This window comes from Miscanthus floridulus, chromosome 1, assembly GCF_019320115.1.
Source record: "Miscanthus floridulus cultivar M001 chromosome 1, ASM1932011v1, whole genome shotgun sequence".
Lineage (NCBI taxonomy): Eukaryota > Viridiplantae > Streptophyta > Magnoliopsida > Poales > Poaceae > Miscanthus > Miscanthus floridulus.
The window spans coordinates 36,589,012-36,615,041 of NC_089580.1; the positions used below are offsets into that span (position 1 = coordinate 36,589,012).

At 42.9% G+C, this 26,030-nt stretch overlaps 2 protein-coding genes and 1 pseudogene across 2 annotated transcripts; all 3 read left to right on the forward strand.

Annotated features, from left to right (window-relative positions):
• Window positions 1-1,338: 1,338 nt before the first annotated feature.
• On the forward strand, window positions 1,339-2,442 carry LOC136454719 (uncharacterized). Its single transcript, XM_066455042.1, has one exon. It carries the CDS (start codon window positions 1,339-1,341, stop codon window positions 2,440-2,442), a length of 1,104 nt encoding a protein of 367 aa, XP_066311139.1.
• Window positions 2,443-9,995: 7,553 nt separating this feature from the next.
• Window positions 9,996-11,784, forward strand: LOC136454727 (phospholipase D alpha 1-like; annotated as a pseudogene).
• A 1,739-nt stretch (window positions 11,785-13,523) lies between these two features.
• Window positions 13,524-17,916, forward strand: LOC136482622 (serine/threonine-protein phosphatase PP2A-2 catalytic subunit-like). Its single transcript, XM_066479861.1, has 11 exons — window positions 13,524-13,731; window positions 14,266-14,322; window positions 14,820-14,903; window positions 15,001-15,072; window positions 15,273-15,344; window positions 15,449-15,489; window positions 16,065-16,131; window positions 16,212-16,403; window positions 16,495-16,584; window positions 16,663-16,770; window positions 17,333-17,916. Exons 1-11 carry the CDS (start codon window positions 13,657-13,659, stop codon window positions 17,396-17,398), a joined length of 924 nt encoding a protein of 307 aa, XP_066335958.1. The 5' UTR covers window positions 13,524-13,656; the 3' UTR covers window positions 17,399-17,916.
• Window positions 17,917-26,030: the final 8,114 nt, after the last annotated feature.

Below are 26,030 nucleotides of genomic sequence, written 5' to 3' on the forward strand. Positions count from 1 at the left end.
TATCTGATACCAATTGATGAGTACGGGCCCGATCTTCCAAGAGGTAGCCGGTAAGTTCGATTTGTGGAGATCTCGACGTTGGCGATCCGGCTTCAAATTAGACACGATTCGAACCCTGCAACCATTACACCACCACTTCGTTGGTTATCAACCAAGCACAACTTGATTGACCTCGCCAAAAAGGCTTTTCCTACAAGCGAATCGAAGAGCACAAGCAAGAAGATAAAACACGCAATCTAAAATTGCAAATATGAATGACGCGAATTTCAATAGAGGATTCAAGAACTCGGTTCCAAAGGACTAATCGACACAGTGGAGGAGATCAAGAACGGGGGCCCTGGATCACTGTAAAAGGATTTGTCACCACAGTTACAATGAACGATTCAGTTTCTCGATGGAAAACTAAACTCTAAACAAAACACAATTGTGTAGCAGCGGCGGTGGCTATGTTTATAGTCTAAGACTCAACCTAGGGTTGGGGACGGCCAGGGGTTGGGCGCCCACAACTTGGGCTTAAGGCCCGACACGATACATGGCCAAGTTGGCCCAAATAGGTGACGCAGCACCTTGCCGTGGTCACACAGAATGATCCACGGACCTTCTGGAGCTGGGACCAGATCCAAAACGATGGCGTCGTCGTCTCCTTTCCAATGCATCCAAGAACGGCCCGTTTCGATGTCGTATGAGAAAATTATGACCGAAACAGTGACAACGTGTCTGCTGAATCCGAGGGTGACGTGGCAGCTGAGTTGGGAACAAATTGCAACTTGGGGAAGACCATGGCGTCGGTGTGTCCAGCGTGGCGATGTCCTCATCATCCTCCCCTTCTCGAATTGGAGTCATCCTCGACTCCATCTTGGTGATGTCCTCATCAATAGAGATGATGATGATGAGTACTATGCTCAAAGGCTACCAAAGAGGACACTCAAGTCTAACACCAAGAGATCATATTCGAGTGTATCCTTTAATTATGATTTCATAAATTTGCCTACTAACACTCACATCAACATACCCGCGGGCAAGTTACCCCAAGTTGATGGGATTAACTTTGCCAAGTGGAAGCATATGATTAAGGCTTGTCTTATTGGACTCCATTCGGAGATATGGAATATTGTGTGTGTAGGTTTTGAAGATCCTGTTGATCCCAAAAATCTCACACCAAGAGAGATTCACATGATACATCGCAATGCTCAAGCTACTAGTGTTCTTCTAGGTGCATTAAGCCCGAAAGAGTACAACAAAGTGATTGGTTTGGATATTGCTAAGAAGATTTGGGACACCCTTCACCTTGCACATGAAGGAGTTAGTAAGGTAAAGAAGTCCAAGATTGATCTATTGATGGCTCATCTCAATAGGTTTGTTATCAAGGATAGAGAAGGCCCTCAAGAGATGTTTGATAGATTAATGGTGATAGTTGGCAAGATTAGAGGCTTGGGTGGGGATGACTTGGATGATCATCATGTTGTAAAAGTGATGTTGGAAGCATTTGCACCAAGAAACCCAACTCTTGTGACATTGATTAGAGAGAAGAAGAGGTTTGAAGAGTTCACCCCTAGTGATGTCCTTGGAAGAATACTCACTCATGAGCTCATGGAGATGGAGATACAACAAAGGAAGAAGTTTGGAGAGCTAGAAGCAAAGATGGAGAACTTGAAGGTAAAAAAGGTAGCTCTCAAGGCAAACAAATCAAACAAGGCCTTCACCTCAAGCAAGTCACCAAGATCAAGATCAAGCAAGGTTGAGACGGTTGATTCATCAAGTGACTCAAGTGATGATGAAGATGATGAAGTGTCTTCCGATGAGATTGGTGATGTTGCTTTGTTCATGAGGAAGTACAAGAAAGGGTTGAAAAGAGAATGGTACAAGTTTATGAAGAGGAGACTTCCCAACAAGCAAAAGAGGAAATGCTATAATTGTGGAAGCACAGAGCATTTCATTGCTGATTGTCCTTATGAGAACAAAGAGGACAATAAAGACAAGAAAAAGAAGCACTACAAGAAAGATGGCAAGACCCAACACAAAAAGAAGAACTATTCAGGTCAAGCTCATATTGGTCATGAATGGGATTCAAATGATGATAGCTCAAGTGAAGAAGAAACAAAGAAAGTTGCAACAATTGCTATCAAGAAGCAGTCTTCTTCATCAAAGCTCTTCACCAACTTGACCGATGATGAGGAGAGGTCTACACTCTTTTGTCTCATGGGCAAAGGAGAAAAGGTAAAACCTAAATCCAAGCATAAAATCTCTCCTCCATCGAGTGATGAATCCGACATGGACTCTAGTGATGATGAAGTAAATAACTTGGTAAGCAAAATGGATAGAAAATCTAAGAACTTCATAGCCAAGGTGGTAGATGAATTAGAGAGAACTCAAGCTACTCTTGCCAAACAAGAGAAACTCTATGTTACTTGCAAGAAAGCTCTCTTGCATCAGAAAAAGTGAGGTTGAAACTTTATGTTTTGGAAGTTGACCAAGCTGAAAGCATCATAGCTACCCTAAAGGATGACCTAAATACTCTTCAAAAAAAGAACAATGCCCTCAAGACAAGAAATGAGGAACTTGAAGAACAATTTAGCATCCTTTGGGATAAAACCTCACATCCTACGAAGGCAAGTGAGATATCTAATGCATCTTGTCGGTGCAGAAAGTGACCAACACATAAATATTTATAATTTTGCTGTATGTTGTGATCGGAGGTGGCCTAGCACTCAATGACATAGGGTTTATACTGGTTCAGACATCGTGCCCTACGTCTAGTTTGAGTCAGTCGATGACTTTATTTCTGAGCCCAGGTGCTCGAAGTTTGCAGTGGGGTTACAAACAAGAAGGAGAAAGACGAGGGGTACAAGAGGTCCGGTCGGACTCCAGTCGGAAGGGCTGAGAGTGACGGGAGCCCCGCTATGAGCTAAGTGTTCAAGCGTGTACTCATGGTTTGAATCTGGTGGTTCTGCTGTTGTGTACTAGTGAACTTGATCGATCTGAATCAATCTACCTGTTGGGAGGGAGCACATCCTCTTTTATAGATGAAGGGGATGGCCTTATGTGGCAGAACCGCCTAATCTAATGCCTCACAGGAGTGCTTGTCTTCTATTAGACACTAAGCACTCGAGGGAGAACACTAAATTACTCGGTTTCGTCGGGCACACCCCAGGGGAGAACCCGAAAATCCACATTTTTACCATCAGGATCACAAATGAGAGAATAAAGCTTATATCATCATTAACCGTTTCTTACATCACTTTTAATACAACATCAGAGTATAATATTATTTATTATAACAGCGGAATGTAATCATATTATCAGAGTTATGAGCAATTTAATTGAACAGCGGAATATAAACATGTGATCAGAATTACAGCGGAAATAAATATCTAATCATAACATGATGAAGTATTGATATATAAACTATTACAATAGATTATGAAACTTTCATTTATAAAAACATTTGATGAGAGTTATAAATAAAAACTACGATCGCGACGTAAATGAATCCTCGTTGAGCCCACCAGAATGAATCCACACACAAGGGTTAGCTCTAGCATCAACCTGTCACCTGCAACAGGGGGAATAAAACCCTGAGTACTCAATTATACTCAGCAAGACTTACCCGACAGGAGGAAAGAAAAGACTCCAAGGATATGCAAGGCTATCTGGCTTGTGGGTTGCATTTGCAGGAAGCATTACTAAGTGTGCGTCCTTATATTTGATTTTTATTAAAAGCCGCATTGGTTCATTAACTAACCATTCTATGTAAGCACCTGTGCTACTTTCAAGCAGGTGGTAAGCAATCAGATTTCCTTTTCTATCTTTCATCTTTCATCTTCAGTTCTTACTACGATGCTAAACCACAGACAAGCCGTACCGGATAGACTGGCGATTCATGAATTAATGCTCCCAGCTGGGTACCCTGAAAACACACGCCCCGCTTGTACCCCAAGCATAAGTAGGACCAACCCATCACTCTCCTGTCATGAAAAAGAGAGGAGAGCGAGGGGATGCTCATGAGCTGCTCACCTCGCCCGACGAGTAAAGGTCAACTCCGACCTACGTGTAGCTTGCGGACAGAACAGAGAAGACGAGAGAATGAGCAGAGAGCTGGAGCTATGGAGAGCAGAGGCTCAGCTACTGGACTGTGCGGGCTCACATTTTATAGGCGCGAAGAGAAGCTGGCAAGCTTGTCCGCCTACCATCGTGCGCGTTATGGACTGGAGCCAAAAACTGAGCCGCCGGAGCACAAAAGAAGTCGCAGCTACAGTGTTTTCCACGGAGCTACAGCGATTCCGCGCTGCTACAGTGATTCCACGCTGCTGCAGTGATCCTGCACGCTGCAACGAACCTACGTTGATTCTGCACGCTACAGTGTTTCTCACGCTATGGTATCCTGCGCGCTACAGTACCCGCCGTGTAAGACGATGCAAGTGACCCGTGTTTTGATTTCAGGCGATGGACTTGAGTAGTCTTTCGACGTGTCAACTGGACTAGTTGATTTATGATAGACTTGGACTCGAGTGTGTCCTTGTTATGCCAACGAGGCTGATCGGCAATAAAGAGTGTATGCGTGCTAATTAAATTAAGAAGGAAGAAGGAGAAGATTATTCATAGACTAGCTCAAGACGAACAAGCAAGGAGACGCGTGCAGGCTCGGTTACTTTTTAAACACGACGACAGGACGGCTAGGCCCAACATGGCCGGTAGGGCATGCCGGTTGGCATGGACAAGACCGCGGCCGCAGAGACAAGCAAGGCAGGCAATCAGAGAAACAGAGACAAGCAGTGAGGGAGGAAAAACAAGGAGCGGCTCGGCAAATGTAGACAAAAGTAATCAAGTCAAAGAGAAACAAAGCAAAAGCCAGAGAGCATGGATGCGGATGGATGAGGAGACTTTGCAATGCAGCGAATTGCAGGGCCACGATGAGAACGAGACAGTAATCAAAAGTAATGCCAGGCGAGTATGGTGCACGTCGAAAAAAATAAACAAAGCTGCTGCGCTCTCTTTCTCGTCAGTTCGTGCTTAACAAAATAAACCCGTGAGTTTATATATATGTATCGTTCTATTTATTAGTGGATTTTATTTTATTTATAAAAGTTGATTTTCATGCTTAACCTAACCGAACAAAACGTTCTCTAGAATCGTCGTCGGACATTCCTGAATATTTCTACGCACTGCGTAATTTATCTTGAGCGTTTATTTGAGTCCACGAAACTAAGTTACACGGGATTCACTTGTCGCAGCAAGTACGTTTTAAATTAAAAACCCGAGAAACTTGTTTCAGAAATTTTTCTTAGGCCTAAATCGTGGTGCTAAACGAGATCGTAACACCAGGGGTGTTACACCTTACAAGTGAGAAAGGGAGAGTACGTATGCTACTAAGCCTTGTTGCCCATGCGCGGCGGGTACATGATGATGGTAGGCGCCCATAATACTGTTGAATGTCAGATGCATGTGGGAGGTCGTGTTGTCTTCTTTAGGTATGGCAGACGTCGGCGCTTGCCATACTGTTGATACCCAGAGGTGTGCAAGGGGTTCTTCCTTGTTCGTCTGGTACGGTAAATGTCAGCACCCACAACACTATCGATGCCCAGAGGTATGTGGGGGGAGCCTTACCGTATGGGAGTAAATGGCGCCCGCAATACTGTAGGGGAAAGTGTCGGCGCCTACAACACTGCTTGCGTTCTGTCATATCAGGGAGGTCGTAGGGTATTGTCCTATACGTGTATAATAATACTTTGTTTCGCCTTTGTGTGGCGATTGGAGGTCATGGACATGGATATGTGGACTTTATGCTTGTAATGGATGCTAGAACTATGGTAGAACTTGTTTATATTCATATGTTACTAGCATATTAGAACTGTGTGGTGTTTGTTTATATATCTAAGATGCTTCTGTTGCTGTTGAAAAAGTTCTGTGTGTGTAGAACGCAGAGGCTCCGAGCTCAGGCCCGGAGGCTCCGCGCTCTGGCCTGGAGGCTCTGCGGTCTGCAGACCCAGGATATTATCTTTTGTGCATAAACTGTCATATGCATCATGGATTATTATTTGAACACACTTCTTTTGCACCCCACGATGGCATGAATACAATGTATCTTTCACACTTGCTCTTAATATATGCCAAGTATGTCTTGAAGGGACATTTTTATAATTCCAAACAAATCTTGCATATATTAAAGGGGAGCCCTTGTATTCATGCTATCAAAAGCTCAATCTTTCAATTGAATGTAAGCTTTAATTGTGTTGTCAACATTTACAAAAAAGGAGCTCTAAGTGGGTTTTGGTGATGTTGACAACAAAATTAAAGGACTAATGGATTTGACAAGTGTTTGACAACATATCTTTAATCGTGGATGCAAAGAAACAAAGGAAGAGACCCCCCAACTCGAATGGATGGCTTGCAACGGCTCCATGAGCTAGTTTAATTCATTTTATATTTTGAAATTGAGTCATAGGACAAGACGTACTATCAAGGGGATACTAATGGTGTGCTAGGTGGAACCAAGTGCTCAAAACTCTATCTACATCTCAAATAATCCCAGCCACAAAAAGCCAGCCGAGCTGAATTCTTATCTGCTCTGACCTGTGGGAACCTCCGCGTCCTGACGCGGAGGCCCCAGGGTCTGACAGACTCGATCGTTTTATGGGTGACGTGGTGGTATTTATACCATACCCTTTCGCCCCCAATGGTCATCTTCTCCACTCCTTCATTCCTGATGAGCAGAAGCTTTCTCTCCCAAGCTTGGTGCTCCCAACTCCCTTGCTCAAATCTTTATGATTCCTTGAGGGATTTGGCTCTAGAGAGTGTGAAAAAGCTCGAGAAGATTCTTCTCCTCCATTCTTGTGCACTTGGTGAAACCCTAGCTGTTTGGTGTGTTCGTTACTCTTGGAGCTTGGCTCCTAGACGGCTAGCGGTCGCCCCGATAGCTCCCAATCTGCTATGGTTGAGCACCGGGAAGTTTGTATTACCCTTTGTGACTTAGTGGAACCCTCTAACCTATTGCCTTGGTGATAGGTTGGAGAAGAGGAGCGAGTTGAAAGAGACTCCATAGCCTTTGTGGCTAACCTCAACAATGGACGTAGACAAGCCTTTGTGGCGAGTTGAACCACGGGATAAATCCTTGTGTTCATTGTGATTGCTGTTGTTGTTGCCATTACTTGTGATTTGGATAGATTTTTAGGGTTTGCATCCGATCTACGAATTCCTCATCTTCTAGGTGCAACCGACTGTTTGGATAGCTCAACATACTTCCTAGGAAGGCCGGTATTACATTCGATCTATTTTTAATTCATTAAATTCCACAGTAGATCAATATCATACTCTGATCCCTAGAGGTTCCACGCTTAGTCCCGGAACCTCCGCGCTCAAACCCGGAGGTTCCGCGTTCTGACTGTTTCATAAGTTGATTAAATTTCAGGAAAAGGCCTATTCACGCTCCCCTCTAGGACACTTGCTAGATCCTTTCAATCACCCTTCATCCATCTCCAAGCGTTGCTCTCCATCTTGGTTTGGACCTAACCTAGATTAATTACACACTTAGCAAAAGGTTAGTCCACTAGTTGACTCAATTATCAGAACCAAACATAAGGCTTTGACACGTGCACAATGTTCGATCAAAATTGTCTAGTGAGCTCCAAGACCCATCGAATTATTTTAGTGGGGTCACTTGAGCATCATCGAAGGATTGCAGCCAGCCAAAAACCTTTTCTACAGTGCTTATCTAAAAGTGTCACCAAACTTTTTTTGGTAAGTGCATTTCAGTTGAGTGGAGTTATAACTACTAGTTTTTATGGTGAGACCTATATACCCCCGCCATCTCGTGTTATTTGGCTCTCTTGGCATTCAGGAGTTCTAGCTACAACATTTGGCATCCAGGAGAGTGTTTTGGCCTATTGGAGTGACTGAGATTTGCTTACCGAAGATCAAGGGCCTCTCATTAGGCTTGCTTAGGTCAAGTGAGAGTTTGTACCTGTTACTCTTGTTGGTCGATATCATCTATATGTCTTGGTGGTGATGAGGAGCTTGAAGATCTATTGGTGGTGATTGTAAGAGGCTCAAGTCATTGGTGTACAAAACAATTGGTGATCCGCCGTTTCAGAGTGGAGAAGGACCAACCACTAGAGAGCACTTAGTCTTGCGCAAATTAAGGGAGAGTAATACCCTTAAGTGGGTGCTCCAACAAGGGCTAGTGGAGAGTGATGATTCTTCGATACCTCATGGAAACAAACATTGCTTTGCCCCTTCCATTTACATCATGCATATACTTTATTACAATTTACATGTCTAGAATTGGGATGTAGAACTTTTATGCAGTAGATATAAACATTAGTCTTAAGTACATATGTGAAGTAGGCTAAGAGATATGTTTAATTTCCGTGAGAACTTTAGATTGGCCCAATTCATTACCCACTTGGATATATTGATCATTTCAAAGATAAAAGGTAAAAAATGGGATAGGACGGGGCTGGACTGGATTTCTCCATCCATTTTCATCGATAAGAAGTCGGAGGTGCATGGGCGACAGAGCAACAACAAATTCAGCGTAACACGGAAATTGGACAAACTACGCATGCCAGGCAAGACGGAAGAAGGAAGAATGTTGGTGTTTCATCTACCAACTAGATTGCGTCACATATTAGTTCGTACGGCTTAGCTTTCAACGACTCAGTGGTTTCATACTGGTCCAGGCAATGGACCCCACATCTAGCAGCGGTTCAATCGTGTTTACTGAGCACGAAGGCTCAAAGTTTGAAACAAGAGTTACAACACAGAGTTAAAAATGTGTGTGTGTGAGTGTGCCGAGATCGTAACCGAGTAGGAGGCCCCGTGGCTCACATTATATAGACGGGAGGCAGGAGTTACAAAGGTGTTGAGATCCACATGTTAGTCAGAGAGAGTGGTGTAGTTGCTTCCTTATTAAGGCTGGGTTTGGTCTAACTTGTGTAAAATTGCTCATGCTGCTAAAAAATATAACACAATCCAACATAGAGAACTAGAAGCTGCCTTTCAAAAGGAGCCATTTTCGTATAGTACAATTTTCGAAACACCTTAAACCCTGCTTTTACCTTTTAGTTTTTAGCTTTTTCAAATGAGTGAAAGCGGAGACATTTACCCATTGTTTCAATCTATATCTATACCTACTTAATAATAAAGAGGTAAATTTTTTTGCGTAAAATCTTTCGTCTAACTAAGACATCGACTCGGTTACGGTTTACGTTTTTTTTTGTTTTCACATGCGAGTCCTTTTTCCGAGTCAGATAAGCGCAGCTTAATAAAGAAAGTAGCGGCCAGATTATCTAGACATACTACTGTAGAGTCCAAATGTGCTATGATGATCCGCAAGCCAATAAAGAAAGCAAATTGTTTATTAAGTTGGAGTCGGATATAGCAACATGTGCAGCGTGCAAGAGCAAGGCAAGACCACGGTCACGGACGTCGTTTGTTTCGCACTAGGAGCATCAGCAGGAGTAAACTTTGTTTATTCCAATTATAAATCTATCCATAGATTCCTACTCTTGCGCGGAAATACAACTTTCCGCCACTTTTTTGGCATTTTTTTGTCCGGCCTTCCAACTACTTATGGTGAAAACCCGATTCCGAATCAAATCCATATAGGAAAAAAGGAGTAGAATTCTATTCCTAATATATTTATATCTATATCTATACCTTATCTATCTATCTATCTATCTATCTATCTATCTATCTATCTATCTATCTCTAATAATAAATAAATAAATCCCTAATAAAATCTCTGCCGTTAAATTTTTTTCTGCCTAACCCCGCTTGTTTTTTCTTTCCACTCCGTGTCCACGTTACGGCTCCTATTTTTAAAGCATCTCCTGCCCTCTTAGGTGTCCATGTTTCTAATTTTTATTCCTGCTTCTGCGTGTCCTCCTCCATCTACAATTCTGATCCTTTTTGTTTCTTTTTTTCCTCGGTTGTCTCCGTTTGTTCTCACTTTTTTTTTCCGTACCCTATAACTTTGGTGTTCTATTGTCCTGCTTGGTTGGGAAGACATCTTCGATGCCATCAGCGGCGCCAAGCACCTCATCTACATCATTGGGTGGTCGGTGTACACGTAGATCATGCTGCTCAGAGACGGTGGCCGGCCGCCCAAGGCCGGCGGTGGCGTCACGCTCGGCGAGCTGCTCAAGAATAAGGCCGGCGAGGGCGTCCGCGTTCTCATGCTCGACTGGGATGACCGCACCTCGGTCGGGGTGCTCAAGAAGGACGGGCTCATGGCTACCCACGACGAGGAGACGATGAACTACTTCCAGAGCACCGACGTGCATTGCGTGTTGTGCCCGCGAAACCCCTATGACTCCTGGAGCATCGTGCAGGACCTGCAGATCTCCACCATGTTCATGCACCACCAGAAGATCATCGCCGTCGACCATGACATGACGGTGCCACGGTTGTAGCGGCAGTGGAGGACCCTCAGCTTCGTGGAGGAGACGATTAACTACTTCCAAGCAAGGTTTTTTTTATCGGCCGAAATTCACAGAAATTTTCGAAATTTCCTTTCTATCCACAGGGTCCGATAAAATTTGACTTTGGCCAATTTTTTCCCTTCTTTCCTGCTTTCACACAGACAACCCAAATTCAGCTATGCGACAATCCCACACTATAATGTTTTATTCTTGTTTTTATCTGTGAACAAGTGATGTTTAATAGCTTAGGAATAGTTTCAAGTCAAATTCTACGGAATTTTTTCAAAACAATTTAATTTTTTTTTGAATTTGGTCCGATATTTCCGATATATCTTGCTTATCCTATTTATCCATGACCTCCGATAAATTTTTATTTCCGATAATGAAAACCTTTTCCAAGCACTGACGGGCATTGCGTGCTGTGCCCGCAGAACTTCGTTGACTCTGGGAGCATCGTGCAGGACTTGCAGATCTCCACCATGTTCACGCACCACAAGAAGATCGTCGTCGTCGACCACAACATGACGGTGCCACGGTCCTAGCGGCAGTGGAGGACCCTTACCTTCATGGGCGGGCTGGACCTCTGCGACGACCCACCGTCCCACTCGCTGTTTCGGACGCTGGACGGTGTGCACCATGACGACTTCCACTACCGCAACTTCGCCACGGCTGACATCGCCAAGCGGCCAAGGGCGGGGCCGAGGGAGCCGTGGCATGACATCCACTGCCGCCTCGAGGGCCCCGTGGCGTGAAACGTGCTCTACACCGTCACGCTGCAGGACGACACTGAGACATGGAACGTGCAGCTGTTCCACTCCATCGACGGCGGCGACGCGTTCGGATTCACGGACACCGTACCCCCGACTCCCCGACGACGCCACCAGGGCTGGCCTTGTCAGCGGCAAGAAAAAGATCATCGATCGGAGCATCTAGGAGACTAGGGCGTCTACATCCACGCCATCCGCCATGCTAGGAGCTTCATATACATCGAGAACCAGTACTTCCTCGGTGACTCCTTCTAAGCCCGACGCCAACGGTATCATCAAGTCCGAGGACATCGGCGCGCTGCACCTCATCCCTAAGGAGTTGTCCATGAAGGTGGTGAGCAAGCAAGATCGAGGCCGGCGAGCGATTCACGGTGGATGTCGTGGTGCCCATGTGGCCCGAGGGCATCACGGAGAGCAGGTCCGTGTAGGCCGTCCTAGACTGGCAGAGGAGGACCATGGAGATGATATACACCGATGACATTGCGCAGGCAAACCAGGCCAAGGGGATCAATGCCAACCCCAAGGACTACCTTATCTTCTTCTGCCTCGGCAACCGGGAGGCGAAGCTCGACGAGCAGCTTGCATATTGTCACCCATGATCTGCAGCGGATGGGCTTCCTTTGTTTCTCTTTATGACCAAAAGATCGTAAAAACTGTTGTGAGCTTTGCTAAAAAAAATCTTTGACAACAAGATATTACCCATATAAATGAACTAGAATATAAGTAAAAACTGATCATATCAAATTTCACTACTACACAAATTCTTTTACGCAGTGTTTCCAAATTGGTCTCTGAGGCGGTTGGGCCGGTTGCTCGCCTCGATTATTCGAGGCAGGGCAGCCGGCCCAGCAACCGCCTCGGTAAATCATTAATCGAGGTGGGCACTGTAACGAGACCGTCTCGGTTAATGCTTATTAATCGAGGCGGTGGCCATAACGCAACCGTCTTGATAAATCATTAACCAAGACGGTTATTTTATAAGGCCCGCCTCCTAAAATCTGGCCCGGCCCATTACCATTTCTAAGCCCAATACCAGTGTCGAAGTGTCGAGTATATAAACATAATGAAAACCCTAACCTCACTCCCAGCCCACTCTCCTTGTCTCCTAACCGTCACTCTCTTTCTCCTAGGCGCCGCAGACACGTAAGGACAAGCGGCTCCCTCCCTCCGGTCCCTCTCTCTCTCCAGTCCCTCTCTCCGTCACCTCCCTCTCTTTCTCCACCGCCTCTCTCCGGTCCTTCTCTCTCTCCAGGGCGGTTGCGGCGTAGGGCCGCGGTGGCATGCGTCGGTGGCGTCGCGAGGCGCGTCGGCGCGCGAGGTCCGAGGCGCGACGACGGGGTTGCGGCGGCGTGGGTTTGAGGTAGGTCAACTCTCCCCATCTCCCTCTCTTTTCCTATCTTCATCTCCCTCGCTCTCTCCCTCGTTGGTGCTCAGATCCACGGCGGCGACGGGCGGATCCACGGCGGCTTCGCGCGGAAGAGCCTCCCGACGGCGGGTGCCTGCCGCAGCGGCGCCTCAGTTCTCTCCCCCTCGCCTGGACCGGCGGCCGGTGCTCAGATCCGACGAGCGGGTGCCTGGATCTAGCGAGCGGACGACGGCGGCAGTGGCCCGTGGATGGGCTCGGTGGGCCTGTGAGTGGGCTCGCTGGGCTTTGTCCACGGGTTTCCTTTTTTTTTTGTTTTTTTATTCGATTTACCGAGGCGAGCATCGAACCGCCTGGGTAAAGATCGATTAACCGTGACCTTTGGTCCGAGACGTTTGTGATGCCCTCCTCGGTAAATAAAAAATGTCCGCCTCTATTAAGATTTGTGCAGTAGTGTTTTAAACGCTTGACATGGCTCAAAGTGTCTATTTTAGTGAGAGCGAGCCTAAATTTGAATTTTTAACTTATATTATGAATGTTCATCGTAAAATAAACTATAGCCTTCGAAAATTATAAAAAGAATAAAACAGAAATAGATATATAATATTTTTGTTCTTATTTTCTATTAAAGTATAATATTTTTTGTCCTGTTGCAATAAAGAGCGAGATACATTTCACAGCCTTTTAAACCAAATAGTATATAATTTTTTCGCAGCATATAACTCACTTTAGCTTTTCCACGCCTCGTAACGCACAATAACCTTTTCAAATCTGACAGCTAAACTAATCAGACCATAAAATAAACAAACATTATTTTAGTTTATTTTTTTTACAAAAATGACGTGTGATTGGCCATTCTTCTTCCAACTACGACCAGTTCGGCCGCACGGCGAGCATTCCGTCCGACCGTCCGCTTGCTCCCTCCTCAGAGCTAGCCTCCAAACTCGCAATTATATAACCACCGTCCCTTGCGACTTTCCAGACCTTTGGCCCCCCTCTCTCCTCCCCACCTCTCGTTCTCTCCTCCCTCCTCCCTCCTCCCTCCTCCGCCTGCCCCCTCTCACGAGCGCTCGCGCGCGCCCAGATCTAGGGTTCCATCCGCGGCAAGATGAGCAGTCCCCATGGCGGCCTCGACGACCAGATCGAGCGGCTCATGCAGTGCAAGCCGCTCGCTGAGGCCGAGGTAACGCCTTCTCCGTCGCTCTCTTCTCGGTTCGAGGTGCTTTTTCACCAGATCTGTCGGAATTGCGGGGCCGGGGGACGGGTCCCGGGGTAGATCGGGTCTCCGGACGCGTTCCGATGCTGGTTGGCGCGGAAATGGCTGGCGGGAGTGGTCGGTTTGCTCGGGCGGGCGCTGGGCCTGGGCGGTTGCGAGCTGGGGATGTGGTTGTGAGCTGAGCGGGACGCTGTTTTTTTTTTTTGGAGGCTGAAGAAACTTTTAAAAAAGAATTTTTTAGCCCCCCTCTGGCGTTTCCGACGTTGAATTAATTTCTCTGCTTCAACTGAAAACAATCATTTTTTTATTTCACCATGATCTTTGGTAGCCACATAACCTCTTCTCCTCCGATTTTATGCTAAAAGGATAATGCTAAGGGGGCCTAGAACTGCTACAAGATGTAAAAAAATCCCAACCTTAATGGATCTGTAGAATTAATATCCCCAATTGATTTGCTCTGCTGGGAAGGGAGGTTCTGATCCAGTGCAACTTATGGTACAGGTCAGAACTCTGTGTGAGAAGGCAAAGGAGATTCTGATGGAGGAAAGCAATGTTCAGGTTCGCTGTTTTGATTGCTTTGGCTTAAGTTATCAGCGATTCCATTTTATGACCAATTGAGATACTATCTTGTTTGGGACAGCTTAAATTTTCTTCATGTCTAGCTTAAGCTTTGACCCGACCCAATTAGCAAGTAAAAAATGGTTTAAAGTTCCCAGTTCACACTCCATGCAGCCTTGCACAAGCTAAATTTGTGTTTGCTAACTAAATGCGTAAATTTATGACACCTCATACCACATATTCATTCCCATACATCATCGTCAAGATCTGATGAAAGATTCCTGAACCCACCTTTTTAAGCTTTTTATAAAAAAAATGCCATGGTGGTGGGAAAGAATCACCTTCTGAACTAGCTTTAACCAACATTTAAATACCAGAAGATAAGGTGGACGCTTTCGGATACATCTATGCTGTTTAGATGCTGGATTCACAGATGCAACTCTTATTTGGTCATGTTATTTGACTTTGGACGATTGGTTTTGTCATCATTGTTGCAGCCTGTAAAGAGTCCTGTTACTATATGCGGTGATATTCATGGACAATTTCATGATCTTGCTGAACTCTTCCGAATTGGTGGAAAGGTACCTCACTATTTTCTGTTCATTTGCTTCTGTCACTTCTCTGATATAATAAAGGACATATTAAAATTTCAATATATTGAAACTTCACTTTTACCAGTGTCCAGATACGAACTACCTGTTTATGGGAGATTATGTTGACCGTGGTTACTACTCTGTTGAAACTGTCACAGTAAGTGTAAACTCACATGGCTTTATGTTAGCACCCTCAGCATATTCATCTACCCATAGTGGTCATGAGCAGTATAGGTGTGTAGTGTGCACTCTACTGAAAAGCTGATCATATCTGCCTTCTGTTGTTCCTACTTCAAATCTCTAAATTGCAGAACTTAACTAATTCTTGGCACTATTTTATCCACTGCAAACAAACAGCTTCTGGTGGCTTTAAAAGTTCGATATCCTCAGAGGATCACCATTCTCAGAGGAAACCATGAAAGCCGACAGGTATACAATTTCTTGTTTGACAAATTGTTCATGTTTCTTGCTGCATCACTCAATTCTCTGTTATCAGCTGTACAAACTAAAGTTTTTAGTGAAATTATTTGCAGATTACTCAAGTTTATGGGTTTTATGATGAATGCTTAAGGAAGTGAGTGTCTTCTCTTAGGTTACTGTACATACTGTGGATTTTTTAAATTCTGATATCACTAAGCAGGATTTTGGAAGTATTAGTAAAGGGCTTAATTAATAATTGCTTCACTGCCAAATCACCACTTTGTGTCCTTGAAAACTAGTGCATTCTGGAAAATTGTTGGTTAGAACATACCTAAGGATATATTTCTGCTGGGCCCAGCTAGTATTTAACGACACCCATATCCTACATTGTATGCCTGCAACTTATGTTTGTCTTAATATGTATGAGGTTATTCAAAGTTTTATCTTATGACAAATGCTGTGAGAAATACTACATTTGTCGGGATTTCTATATCGTGATGAAGATCCAAAGTATCAATGGATAGCAAGGAGAACTTTTTAAGCAAAAATCTATTTTTCCAGTTACCATGTAAAGCTATTTGATGATCCATACTGCCCATGGTCTATTTTGCGTGATAGTTTATGTAACTTATTGTTGTATGCTTGTCCTATGTCCAAACTAAATTGACCATACCACCCTCTTTTTGTGAAACGTATAAGCTTACAAGATATGTCATGTGGTCATTGTAGGTATGGAAATGCAAATGTCTGGAAAACCTTTACAGATCTATTTGATTGCTTCCCCTTGACTGCATTGGTGAGTATTGTCTCTTATTTAGGATGATTGGCATGCGTATCTAGTGAAAATCCCATTCAGTTTGTTTGTTCTTTTCATAGGTCGAGTCAGAAATATTTTGCTTGCATGGTGGATTATCACCATCCATTGAGACCCTTGACAACATCCGCAACTTCGACCGCATCCAAGAAGTTCCTCATGAAGGTCCAATGTGTGATCTTCTGTGGTCTGATCCAGATGATCGATGTGGTTGGGGTATTTCTCCACGTGGTGCTGGGTATACCTTCGGACAGGTACATGAACTATTTTGTCCTTAAACAAATTTTAGTGGTGTGTACCATGTATCACCGTTTGTATTGACACCACCAAATACTGTTGTTCCAGGATATATCAGAGCAGTTCAACCATACCAATAGCCTAAGGCTTATTGCTAGAGCTCACCAATTGGTTATGGAGGGATTCAATTGGGCTCATGTAAGTGTTTCTTCCGGAAGCATACAGTTTTTTGGGTCCCAATGCCCTATTTGATCAATACCTTTATTCATTAAACAGGAGCAAAAAGTTGTGACTATATTTAGTGCACCTAATTATTGCTACCGCTGTGGGAACATGGCATCAATCTTAGAAGTGGATGATTGCAGGGAGCATACTTTCATCCAGGTAATATCTTGGCTACATCAGCTTCTTTGTCTGAGCAGGCTTTGTGATAATTTATAACTCACTTATCTTTTTATCCAATTACATGAACAATTGTCGAAAAGAAAAGAAAATGTTACCCTCACTTCAAGCAGGACAAAATAATTGAGTTGATGAGATTGAATGGCATTGAAAAGATATAGTTCAGAGGATACCAAAACATAATCAGGAAATCAAGTGCAAACTTTAAACTTATTCGTGATGATACTTTATTTTGACTGGTACTTTCTACTTGCTTAGTACAAATAAAGTACATATAAGCTTTGGTTTCAGTATTTTGTTATGAATACTAGCGAAAATGCTGGATTTACTGTTTTTTACACCTTAAAATATTCTCATCTTTTCATGCTGTCTTGATCTCCCATCTTTGAAATTTGTCCTTTGACAGTTTGTCTCTCATGGTCATTGTCTCATTGAGAGCTCTTGGAACAGTGCTCATTGATAATTGATTTCATATTTTTGTTTCGTCCTCTGCTATTTCATGGTTACTGTGGCATCTTATGGGTTCTGGTGTGTGATTCTGCAGTTTGAGCCAGCCCCAAGAAGGGGAGAGCCAGATGTAACTCGTAGGACACCTGACTATTTCCTGTGATGCAAAAGTGATGTGGATCTGCAGCAAAGGTTTGATAGATAGGTGCAGTTTCCTGGTTGCAGATATTTTTTGGCTGGAATCCCTCCGTGTGCTATTCTTATTATTTTTGCCCATGGCACTTTGGCTGTTGCGGGCTGCTTTGCCGCATCATGATTCAAGTGTATACCTACTACAGCTGGAAGGACTGGATTGTGTTCTCAGTTTCTCACTTATCTCTAACTGGTTGATGCTTTTGGCTTGGTGGGGGCTGCAGTGGTGGGGGTTCAAGCATCAAGCAGCAATCTGTATTATGGGAGGAAACTTTTCCCGTTGTATTCATTTTGTTCCCCTTTCTTCCTCACCTGATTCTTTTTTTTTTTGTGATTCTTGTAGAGGTGAACACTTGTATGGTTCTATGTTGGGCCATTAGTTTTTTCTGACTACCTTGAGTTGCCGTATAGAATTACTTTTTAAGCGCAGCTAGTCAACCTGTAGCATTCTTTGCCACCAGCATTTGAATTTGAGCCCTGGTTTGCACATGTCATTCTGCTTTGAACAAAGATGAGGCGACGGACATGGTACCTAGTACAGTGGTACAAATGGTCTATACGCATGCGATCTGTATCACACCGCCAATTTCGTTTCCCGTTTGAAATTCTACACTGTATCTGAGCTCTTGGGCCGTTGTGCTTGCTAATCGAAAAGGATCTGTTGTGGGTTTACTAGCGTTTGGCACTAACGGTACGTGGTCCTGCACTCATGCGCTTCTTTGTGACCGGGAAGTTCTACTACTCCCAAGTGAAATTCTAGCAGTGTCACGTTTTAGTTCCTTTGACTAACCATAGATAAAAAATACCAATATTTGTGATACCAAATAAATATCATTAAATTATTTATGAAATGTATTTTTGTAATAAATTATTTTATAGCCATAAATGTGAATATCATTTCCTAGAAACGTAAGGTTTCCGATAGATTGCACAAACATCGGATGGCTTTTTCATCCTCGCTGCTCGCTCCCGCCCGCATGTATATTAAAAAATAACTTATCCCTTGGCTTCCTCCTCCCCGTTGAAAGTGAATGAAAATGAACAAGATTTAAAAAAAAACTATTGCTCTCATTGATCTTTTAGATATATATACAAGTGAAGGGTTGTACGTACGCCGTACGGATGTGACTATTCGGGAAAATATAACTGTTCATTGGAACAGTCTACTACCGAAGGGACATGCCCCTTCGTAGTGCTAACTGCTATACTAACTAACTGCTATCTGTTGATGAGATCACTAGTGTCTGTTAGGAACAGACACCATTTCGTAACACTCCCTGATCGAATCTTCTTTGAGATCAATGCAGCTGTATGCTTGAATTCCTCGAAAAACCCTGTGGGAAAAATCTGAGAAATATGTATGTATAGATATGCTATAAAAACTCCTTTAAATCTTATAGAAAAATAATGAGAAAGTAGCATATATGAGTGTGATTTAAATAAATCATTATGTCATTGGTATCATATTAAAAACCCCAGAAAGTAGCATATATGAGTGGGAAAAAGTGAAAATATGACACATATTTATGTTAATATTACCCCATTAAAAACTTTAACAAGAAACCTTGTAAGTAAAACTTGTGAAAGAAAAGAGTATAATATGATGCTGGTATATGTCAACATTTAGGAGATGTCTCCCCCTGATTCTAGCAAATCTCGAAGTTGCCGCATACCAATTCCATGCACCAATTTTTGAAACACAGAAGTTGGTTAGGACTTAGTAAATAGGTCAACGAGATTATCACATGACTTGATTTGCAAGATGTTTATTTTCCCGTTTTCTTGTAATTCATGGGGATAAAATAGTTTAGAAACAATATGCTTAGTGATATTGCTCTTTATGTAACCTGATTGCATCTGTGTAACACAAGTGAAATTATCTTCATAGATAATTATAGGTGATTTAATTGAACCAATACCACATGACTGTTGTATGTGGTTAATCATTCTACGAAGTCATACACATTCTCGTGATGCCTCGTATAGAGCAATAATTTCAGAATGATTAGTAGAGGTCACTGTCAGAGTCTGCTTAGAAGACTTCCATGAAATAGCAGTACCTCCATGTAGGAATACAAATCCTGTTTGGGATTTTTCGTTATGAGGATCAGATAAGTAACCTGCATCAGTATAACCAATCATACTGGGATCATGATTTTTCTTGAAGAATAAACCAAGATCCTTTGTGCCATTAAGGTATCTGAGGATACACTTCGCTCCCGTCCAATGACGGCGAGTTAGGTCTGCACTATGCCTAGCTAATAAGTTCACTATAAATGCGATATCAGGCCTGATGCAATTTGCAAGATATATAAGTGCACCAATGACACTGAGATATGAGATCTCTGGTCCCAACATCTTTTCCCCAATATCCCGTGGTCTAAATGGATCTTTCCCTATTTCTAAGGAACAAACAACCATCGGAGTTTTATTAGGGTATAATTTATCCATATTTAATTTCTCCAATATTTTTTGGATATAGGCTGATTGATGTACTAAAATCCCTAAAGGACGGTGCTCAAGTTGTAAGCCTACGCAATACTTGGCCTTAACTAAATCCTTCATCTCTAATTCCCTCTTTAGATGTTTGGGTGCTTCATCTATATCCTTTGGGCTACCAATGATATTTAAATCATCAACATACACGGATATAATACAAAATCCTGTTCGAGATTTCTTAATGAAAACACATGGGCAATCATCATTGTTAGTGTATCCTTTCTTTAGAAGGAATTCCCTCAGTCGGTTGTACCACATTCGTCCTGACTGCTTCAAGCCATATAATGACTTTTGTAGTTTTACACAATACATGTTGCGATTTGCGTTTGGATTTAGAATTTGGATTCCATCGGGAACCTTCATGTATATGTCCGAATCAAGTGACCCATATAGGTATGCTGTCACCACATCCATCAACTGCATAGATAGATGATTTTGAACTACCAATGATATTAAGTATCGAAAAGTAATTCCACTCATTACTGGAGAATAGGTTTCATTGTAATCAATGTCGGGTCTCTGCGTGAACCCTTGTGCTACTAGCCTCGCTTTATATCTCACCACCTCATTGTTCTCATTCCGTTTTCGGACGAAAACCCATTTAAAGCCTACAGGAAAGACTTTGGAAGGTGTAGGTATTGCAGATGTGAATACCCCTCTTCTAGTGAGCGAGGCTATCTCAGCTTGAATTGCTTCTTTCCATTGAGCCCAGTCCGAGCGCTTTTTGCACTCTGCCATGGTCTTGGGATCTAGATCATTAAGAAAGATTTCTGCAATTGCTGCGGAGAAGTACATGTCGACAACAGTAGTCTTACGATCGTATGATTCTCTAGAATCTATGTAATTGATGGAAATTTCTTTCACCCCATTATTTGACTCAACATTTCCCAAAACTATGGAGTCAGGGTGTTCCAATATCCCAGGATTAGAATTTAGATGCACCGTTGATTCGGGTTGTGGATTTGGTCCTGATGTTGGATTTTTATCCACTATTGGGTGTCTACCAACTTAAGGTTGGCTTGGATTTACTGATTTGGAGGATTTAGCCCTCGATATCCTCATACGCTTACTTGTAGCATTATCCTTAGGAGCGGCCGTACTTCTCCCCCTCTTCTTTGGAAGTGGGAGTTGAATGATTTTTATTGGTACCTCCACTCTTTCGGGCGCATTGCGAGCATGATAAGAGAATTTAGTGACATCTTTATAATCAGTAAATGCTTTTGGCAGGTTATTTGCAATATGTTGCAAGTTTATGATTTTCTAAACTTGTTGTTTAGTCTCTAGAGTACGTGGATCTGAGGGGGGAATGCCTTGGGCATTCTAGATGATTTCCTAGCATTCATTTTGGTACTTGAAATCTCCCCTAATGCCGAGAAATGGTCCTTATTAAATATGCAGTCAACGTATCGGGCCGTGAATAAGTCCCCTGTAAGAGGCTCGAGGTAGTTGATAATTGATGGAGATTGATATCCCACATAGATACCAAGTTTCCTATGTGGACCCATAGAAGTACGCTTAGGTAGTGAGATTGGTACGTATACAGCGCAACCGGATTTTTGCAGATGGGAAATATTTGGTATATTCCCATGTACTAATTGCAATGAGGAGACTACGTGATATGCAGTTGGTTGCAATTGAATTAAGTCCGCAGCGTGTAAGACTGCATGACCCCAACATGAATTGGTAGGTTGCAATTTTGTAATAACGGTCTTGCAATGAGTTTAATTCTCTTAATAAGAGATTCTGCTAAACCATTTTGTGTGTGGACATATGGGACAGAGTGCTAAACTTGAATTCCCAAAGCCATACAATAATCGTTGAAAGCCTTTGAGGAAAATTCAGCAGCATTGTCCATTCGAATTGATTGAATTTGATGTTCAGGATGATGTGCTCTAAGTCTAATAACTTGAGCAATAATTTTTGCAAATGCATGGTTACGTGTGGATAAAAGACACACATAAGACCATCTAGTAGATGCATCTATTAGAACCATGAAGTACCTGAACGGTCTAGACATTGGTTGTATGGGGCCACAAATATCTCCTTGAATGCGTTCAAAAAAAATTAGTGGCTCATTTTGGATCTTAACGGGCGATGGCCGTACGATCAATTTCCCTATAGCGCATGAAATGCACATAAAATCTGAAGATTTTAGGAATTTAGCAGTATTTAACTCATGACCTTTCAAATTGCTGATAAATTTTCGCATCATCCCTATACCAGGATGGCCAAGGTGTTCATGCCAAATTTTGAATGCATCAACATTCTGAAAAATTACCTTGTACGCAACATGCGGTACGGGTTTGATGTATGTGTAGTACAATCCGAACGGAAAAGAGGGAATTTTCTCAATAATTCGTTTGCCATATCCGCTATTTTTAGTAACAAGGAGAATTTCCTCATTATTGTCATCATGGGTTTCTATATGAAAACCATTTTGACGGATATCTCTATAACTTAATAAGGTACGCTTTGAATCAGGATACAATAATGCATCCTTAATTGTAATTTGGGTACCCATGGGGAGTACAATAGTGGCACGACCAGAGCCAACTATTGTAGCATCGCGCCCGGCGATTGTCAAAACATTTCTTTGTCTTTTTGTAAGAGTTTGAAAATATTTTGTTTCTCTAAGTATAGAATTAGTGGTACCACTGTCCACTAGGCATAATTCCTCCTCCATCAGATTGACCCCCCGTAGAAACTATATATAAATAAAGAATTTGATATGAAACTCTTTGATGATATATAGAATACATACTTTATTTATTGAATATCAAATGTGTACAATACATCAAATGTGTACAATACATTTATTGGGTATTCAAACTAAATAGTGATGACATTATTAAATATTTACAACACATAGGACAAATAATTTTAACTATTATAATCACTAGGACATAAAGACATGAGAATCTAAGGGATTGGAAGCCTATTCAAAGTCTCCAAATATGTTGTTTGATGCATTTTCCACAACCATATTCCCTATATCAGCAAGATCCTGGTCTCCTCGTATGTTGTTGTTGCTTGGTTCCATTAGAACTTATTGTGAAGAACCAACCTCATTCCTAGTGGTGTCAGGTCAAATGTTGAAGTGGGCTTCATACTTCTGTCCTGGTGCAACACGTCCCCGACCCACAGACTTTAAGTAGAGATCAACAAGATGACTTGGGGTATGATATTTCTTTGTAATATGGTTATAACAACCACACTTTTGACACACAGGTTTGTTATTCCTGTGTTTGGAAATGTTCTTACCCTTGTTGGAAACATGAGTTTGGGATTTCTTATTGCGTCTGCGTTGTTTTTTACCTTTCTTGGAATTTCCCTGAGGATGGGTCTTAGAAAGCCCACCATCAAATTTGGGTTTATTCTGAGTGTAAGCATGTACTTCAGGCAATGGAGCAGACCCTACGGGGCGCTGCTGATTATTCCAAACCATAAGTTCAGAATGTTTTTCGGCCTCAAGTAAAGTTTGTATAAGCTCATATAAACCTAGAAACGCCTTTCATGGTATTGTTGTTGAAGAATCCTTTCAGAGGGAAGCATAGTAGACAGAGTCTTTTCTATTTTATCCGCATCTGTAGGTTCTTTCTCGTAGAATTGCAACTTTGAGCAAATCCTATGTACAACATGGTTGCAATCACTCACAGTTTTAAAATCCTATAAGCGAAGTTGCGTCCACTCATAGTTGGCCGCAGGCAGGACAAGTGCCTTTTGTTGTTCATAGCGTTGCTTAAGAGAATTCTATAGATTTTGTGGGTTCTCTTCCAACAAGTATTCAGCCTTAAGGTCAGGATGAATATGGCTCCTAATGAGATATAGGGCCGTGTATATATGTTGATCTTCAAGTGGTGCAACACCCTCTTCGGGTGGTAACACAGCTCGATAAAGTCCACTGGACGCACGACTAACCTTTATGTCCACAGCCCATGTGAGATAATTGTGGCCATCGAGAGCAAGCAAATCAAACTCTTTGACGGTCATTGATCCTACACGAGGCAAACCATCAAAACATTTTAAGTTATTAAAATATTGTGGTGTGTTGTAATTATGGGATGCAAAATAGAGACAAGATAAATCTTGTATTATTGATGTTGTACAGATCTCATGTGCATAATGAAATAATGGAGGTAGTCACCATAAAAGTGTAGACCTCAAATTGGGCATAGTCTGTATTAACAGTAGATGCCAAGTAATTATGCAAGTTGTATAAACACGTCTTAAGGTAGTCATCAAGAATGATGTAGACCTTAGTTAATTCACAAACGAATTGGGTACGCACGTTGATGATAGTCATTAAGTTATGGACTTAGTGTAGATCCCACAGTAGCAACTATGGTGCTACCTTGTGTATGGCCAATAAGAATGTGAATTAACGGTAGTCATCTTTATGAAAAGATGTAGACCAAATGTTCTCATTTGTGATGCTGGATACGCACATTGCGGATAGTCACTAAGTGTTTACTTAGTGTAGATCCTGCAGTAGCAACATTGGTACTACCTTGTGTATGGCCAACAAACAAATAGGGAACATGCACGTTATACAATTGATGAGAAAATATATATAAAATGTCGCATCCATTATTTAAGCGTGTAGTGCTTTAAAGTCAAAAAGCATAAAAGGGGCTTAAATAAAATGATCGATTGCAAAAGTGATTAATGAATAAATATTTTGCAAGATCATAGTCGTAATAACAAGGATATTATTTATTGGATTTGCCATACATACAGGGACAAATACTTTGAATAATATCATAAATGGATATTTTACAATGATAAAATATCACAAGTACAACTATAGTTAAAGTCAGCGACTAAACATAATAGTACTTAATTTTACAGCACATAATTATAAGAGACTAACATAGTCATTGATGAATTAATGCTGAAAGAAAAAAAGATAACTAGCCAGCCGGACCAAACGAATATAATATTCATCCCATAGTCGGCGTGGGCCATGTGTGCAGGCGCAATGGGAAAAAGGGCATGGTGCTCATAGGCTGTTTTAGCCCATTCTGGCTTGTGCCTTCATCCAGCTGGCCGGTAGGAATTAGAAATCCCTAACTACCGTATCGCTGGGAGCCGCCGCCGTCGTGTGTAGCCACCAGCGCCGCCTTTCCACTTCATTGCACTGCCGTCCCCGTCGACCTTCAAGCCGAGGAAGACTCCCCCTCATCACTGGAGATGAAGCGACCACCGCTGGCAGGACGTGGGTGCACCAGGCGTTGGAGCTGGTCAGCGCCGTCGCCATGTGGGGGCTCGACCGCGGGCATAGGAACTGGCCGCTGCGCGAGGGCCTGGCCATCGAGCGCAAGGCTACAGCCACGGGATCGCCTCTGCGGCCGCAGGCGGGGTCACCAGCCGCCGAGCGCGATGACATGCGGGGGGCGCTACCTTAAGCTCAGGGCCGCCGATTTAGGCTGGCCGGTCACAGGAGCGCTAAGGCTGCTAGGCGCAAGGGGTGAGCGTAGGGCCCGCCGCATCCCACGAGTGTGTTGGAGCAACCGCCGGCCGACCGTGTGGTTCCGTCGCAGTCCCTGCGTGTGGACGCGTAGGAGCCGGGAGCCTTCGCCGGTCGAGTGCATCGCCGCCGCATATGGGTGGTCGGGAACTAGATCCATCCGGTACCATGGACGTCTCATGGCTGGCTCCGGATGCTTATTTTGTCTCTTAGGTAAGAAAAAGTAGATTAATGAATAACCATGATTTCTTACTGTTCTGAACTCATTCTAGGTCTGATTCTTTGGTTCGTGTCCCTGATGTAGGCCACCCAGTATGGCAGTGATGATTCTGCAGCGAGCGCTGGTGTCCTAGAAGATGATGCGCATCAGAGTTGTCGTTGCTGGCAACAACGGATAGCCTCCGCTGGAATCGACGGAGACTGAGAAGCCAACTCGGCGCTCTGTTTTTGAGAGCAACGTGACTGATAATGTGTTGAAAGTGAGAAGCCAACTCGGCGCTCTGTTTTTGAGAGCAACGTGACTGATAATGTGTTGAAAGTGAATGAAAATGAACAAGATTTTAGGAACACCTATTGCTTTCATTGATCTTATATATATATATATATATATATATATATATATATATATATATATATA

Bases quoted from the DNA above. Each gene is read 5' to 3' on its own strand.
- LOC136454719 (XM_066455042.1), top strand. From the start codon at position 1,339: ATGGCTCATCTCAATAGGTTTGTTATCAAGGATAGAGAAGGCCCTCAA.
- LOC136482622 (XM_066479861.1), top strand. From the start codon at position 13,657: ATGAGCAGTCCCCATGGCGGCCTCGACGACCAGATCGAGCGGCTCATG. The intron at 14,323-14,819 runs GTTCGCTGTTTT...TCATTGTTGCAG, and splicing joins TGGAGGAAAGCAATGTTCAG to CCTGTAAAGAGTCCTGTTAC. The intron at 16,132-16,211 runs GTGAGTATTGTC...TTCTTTTCATAG, and splicing joins GCTTCCCCTTGACTGCATTG to GTCGAGTCAGAAATATTTTG.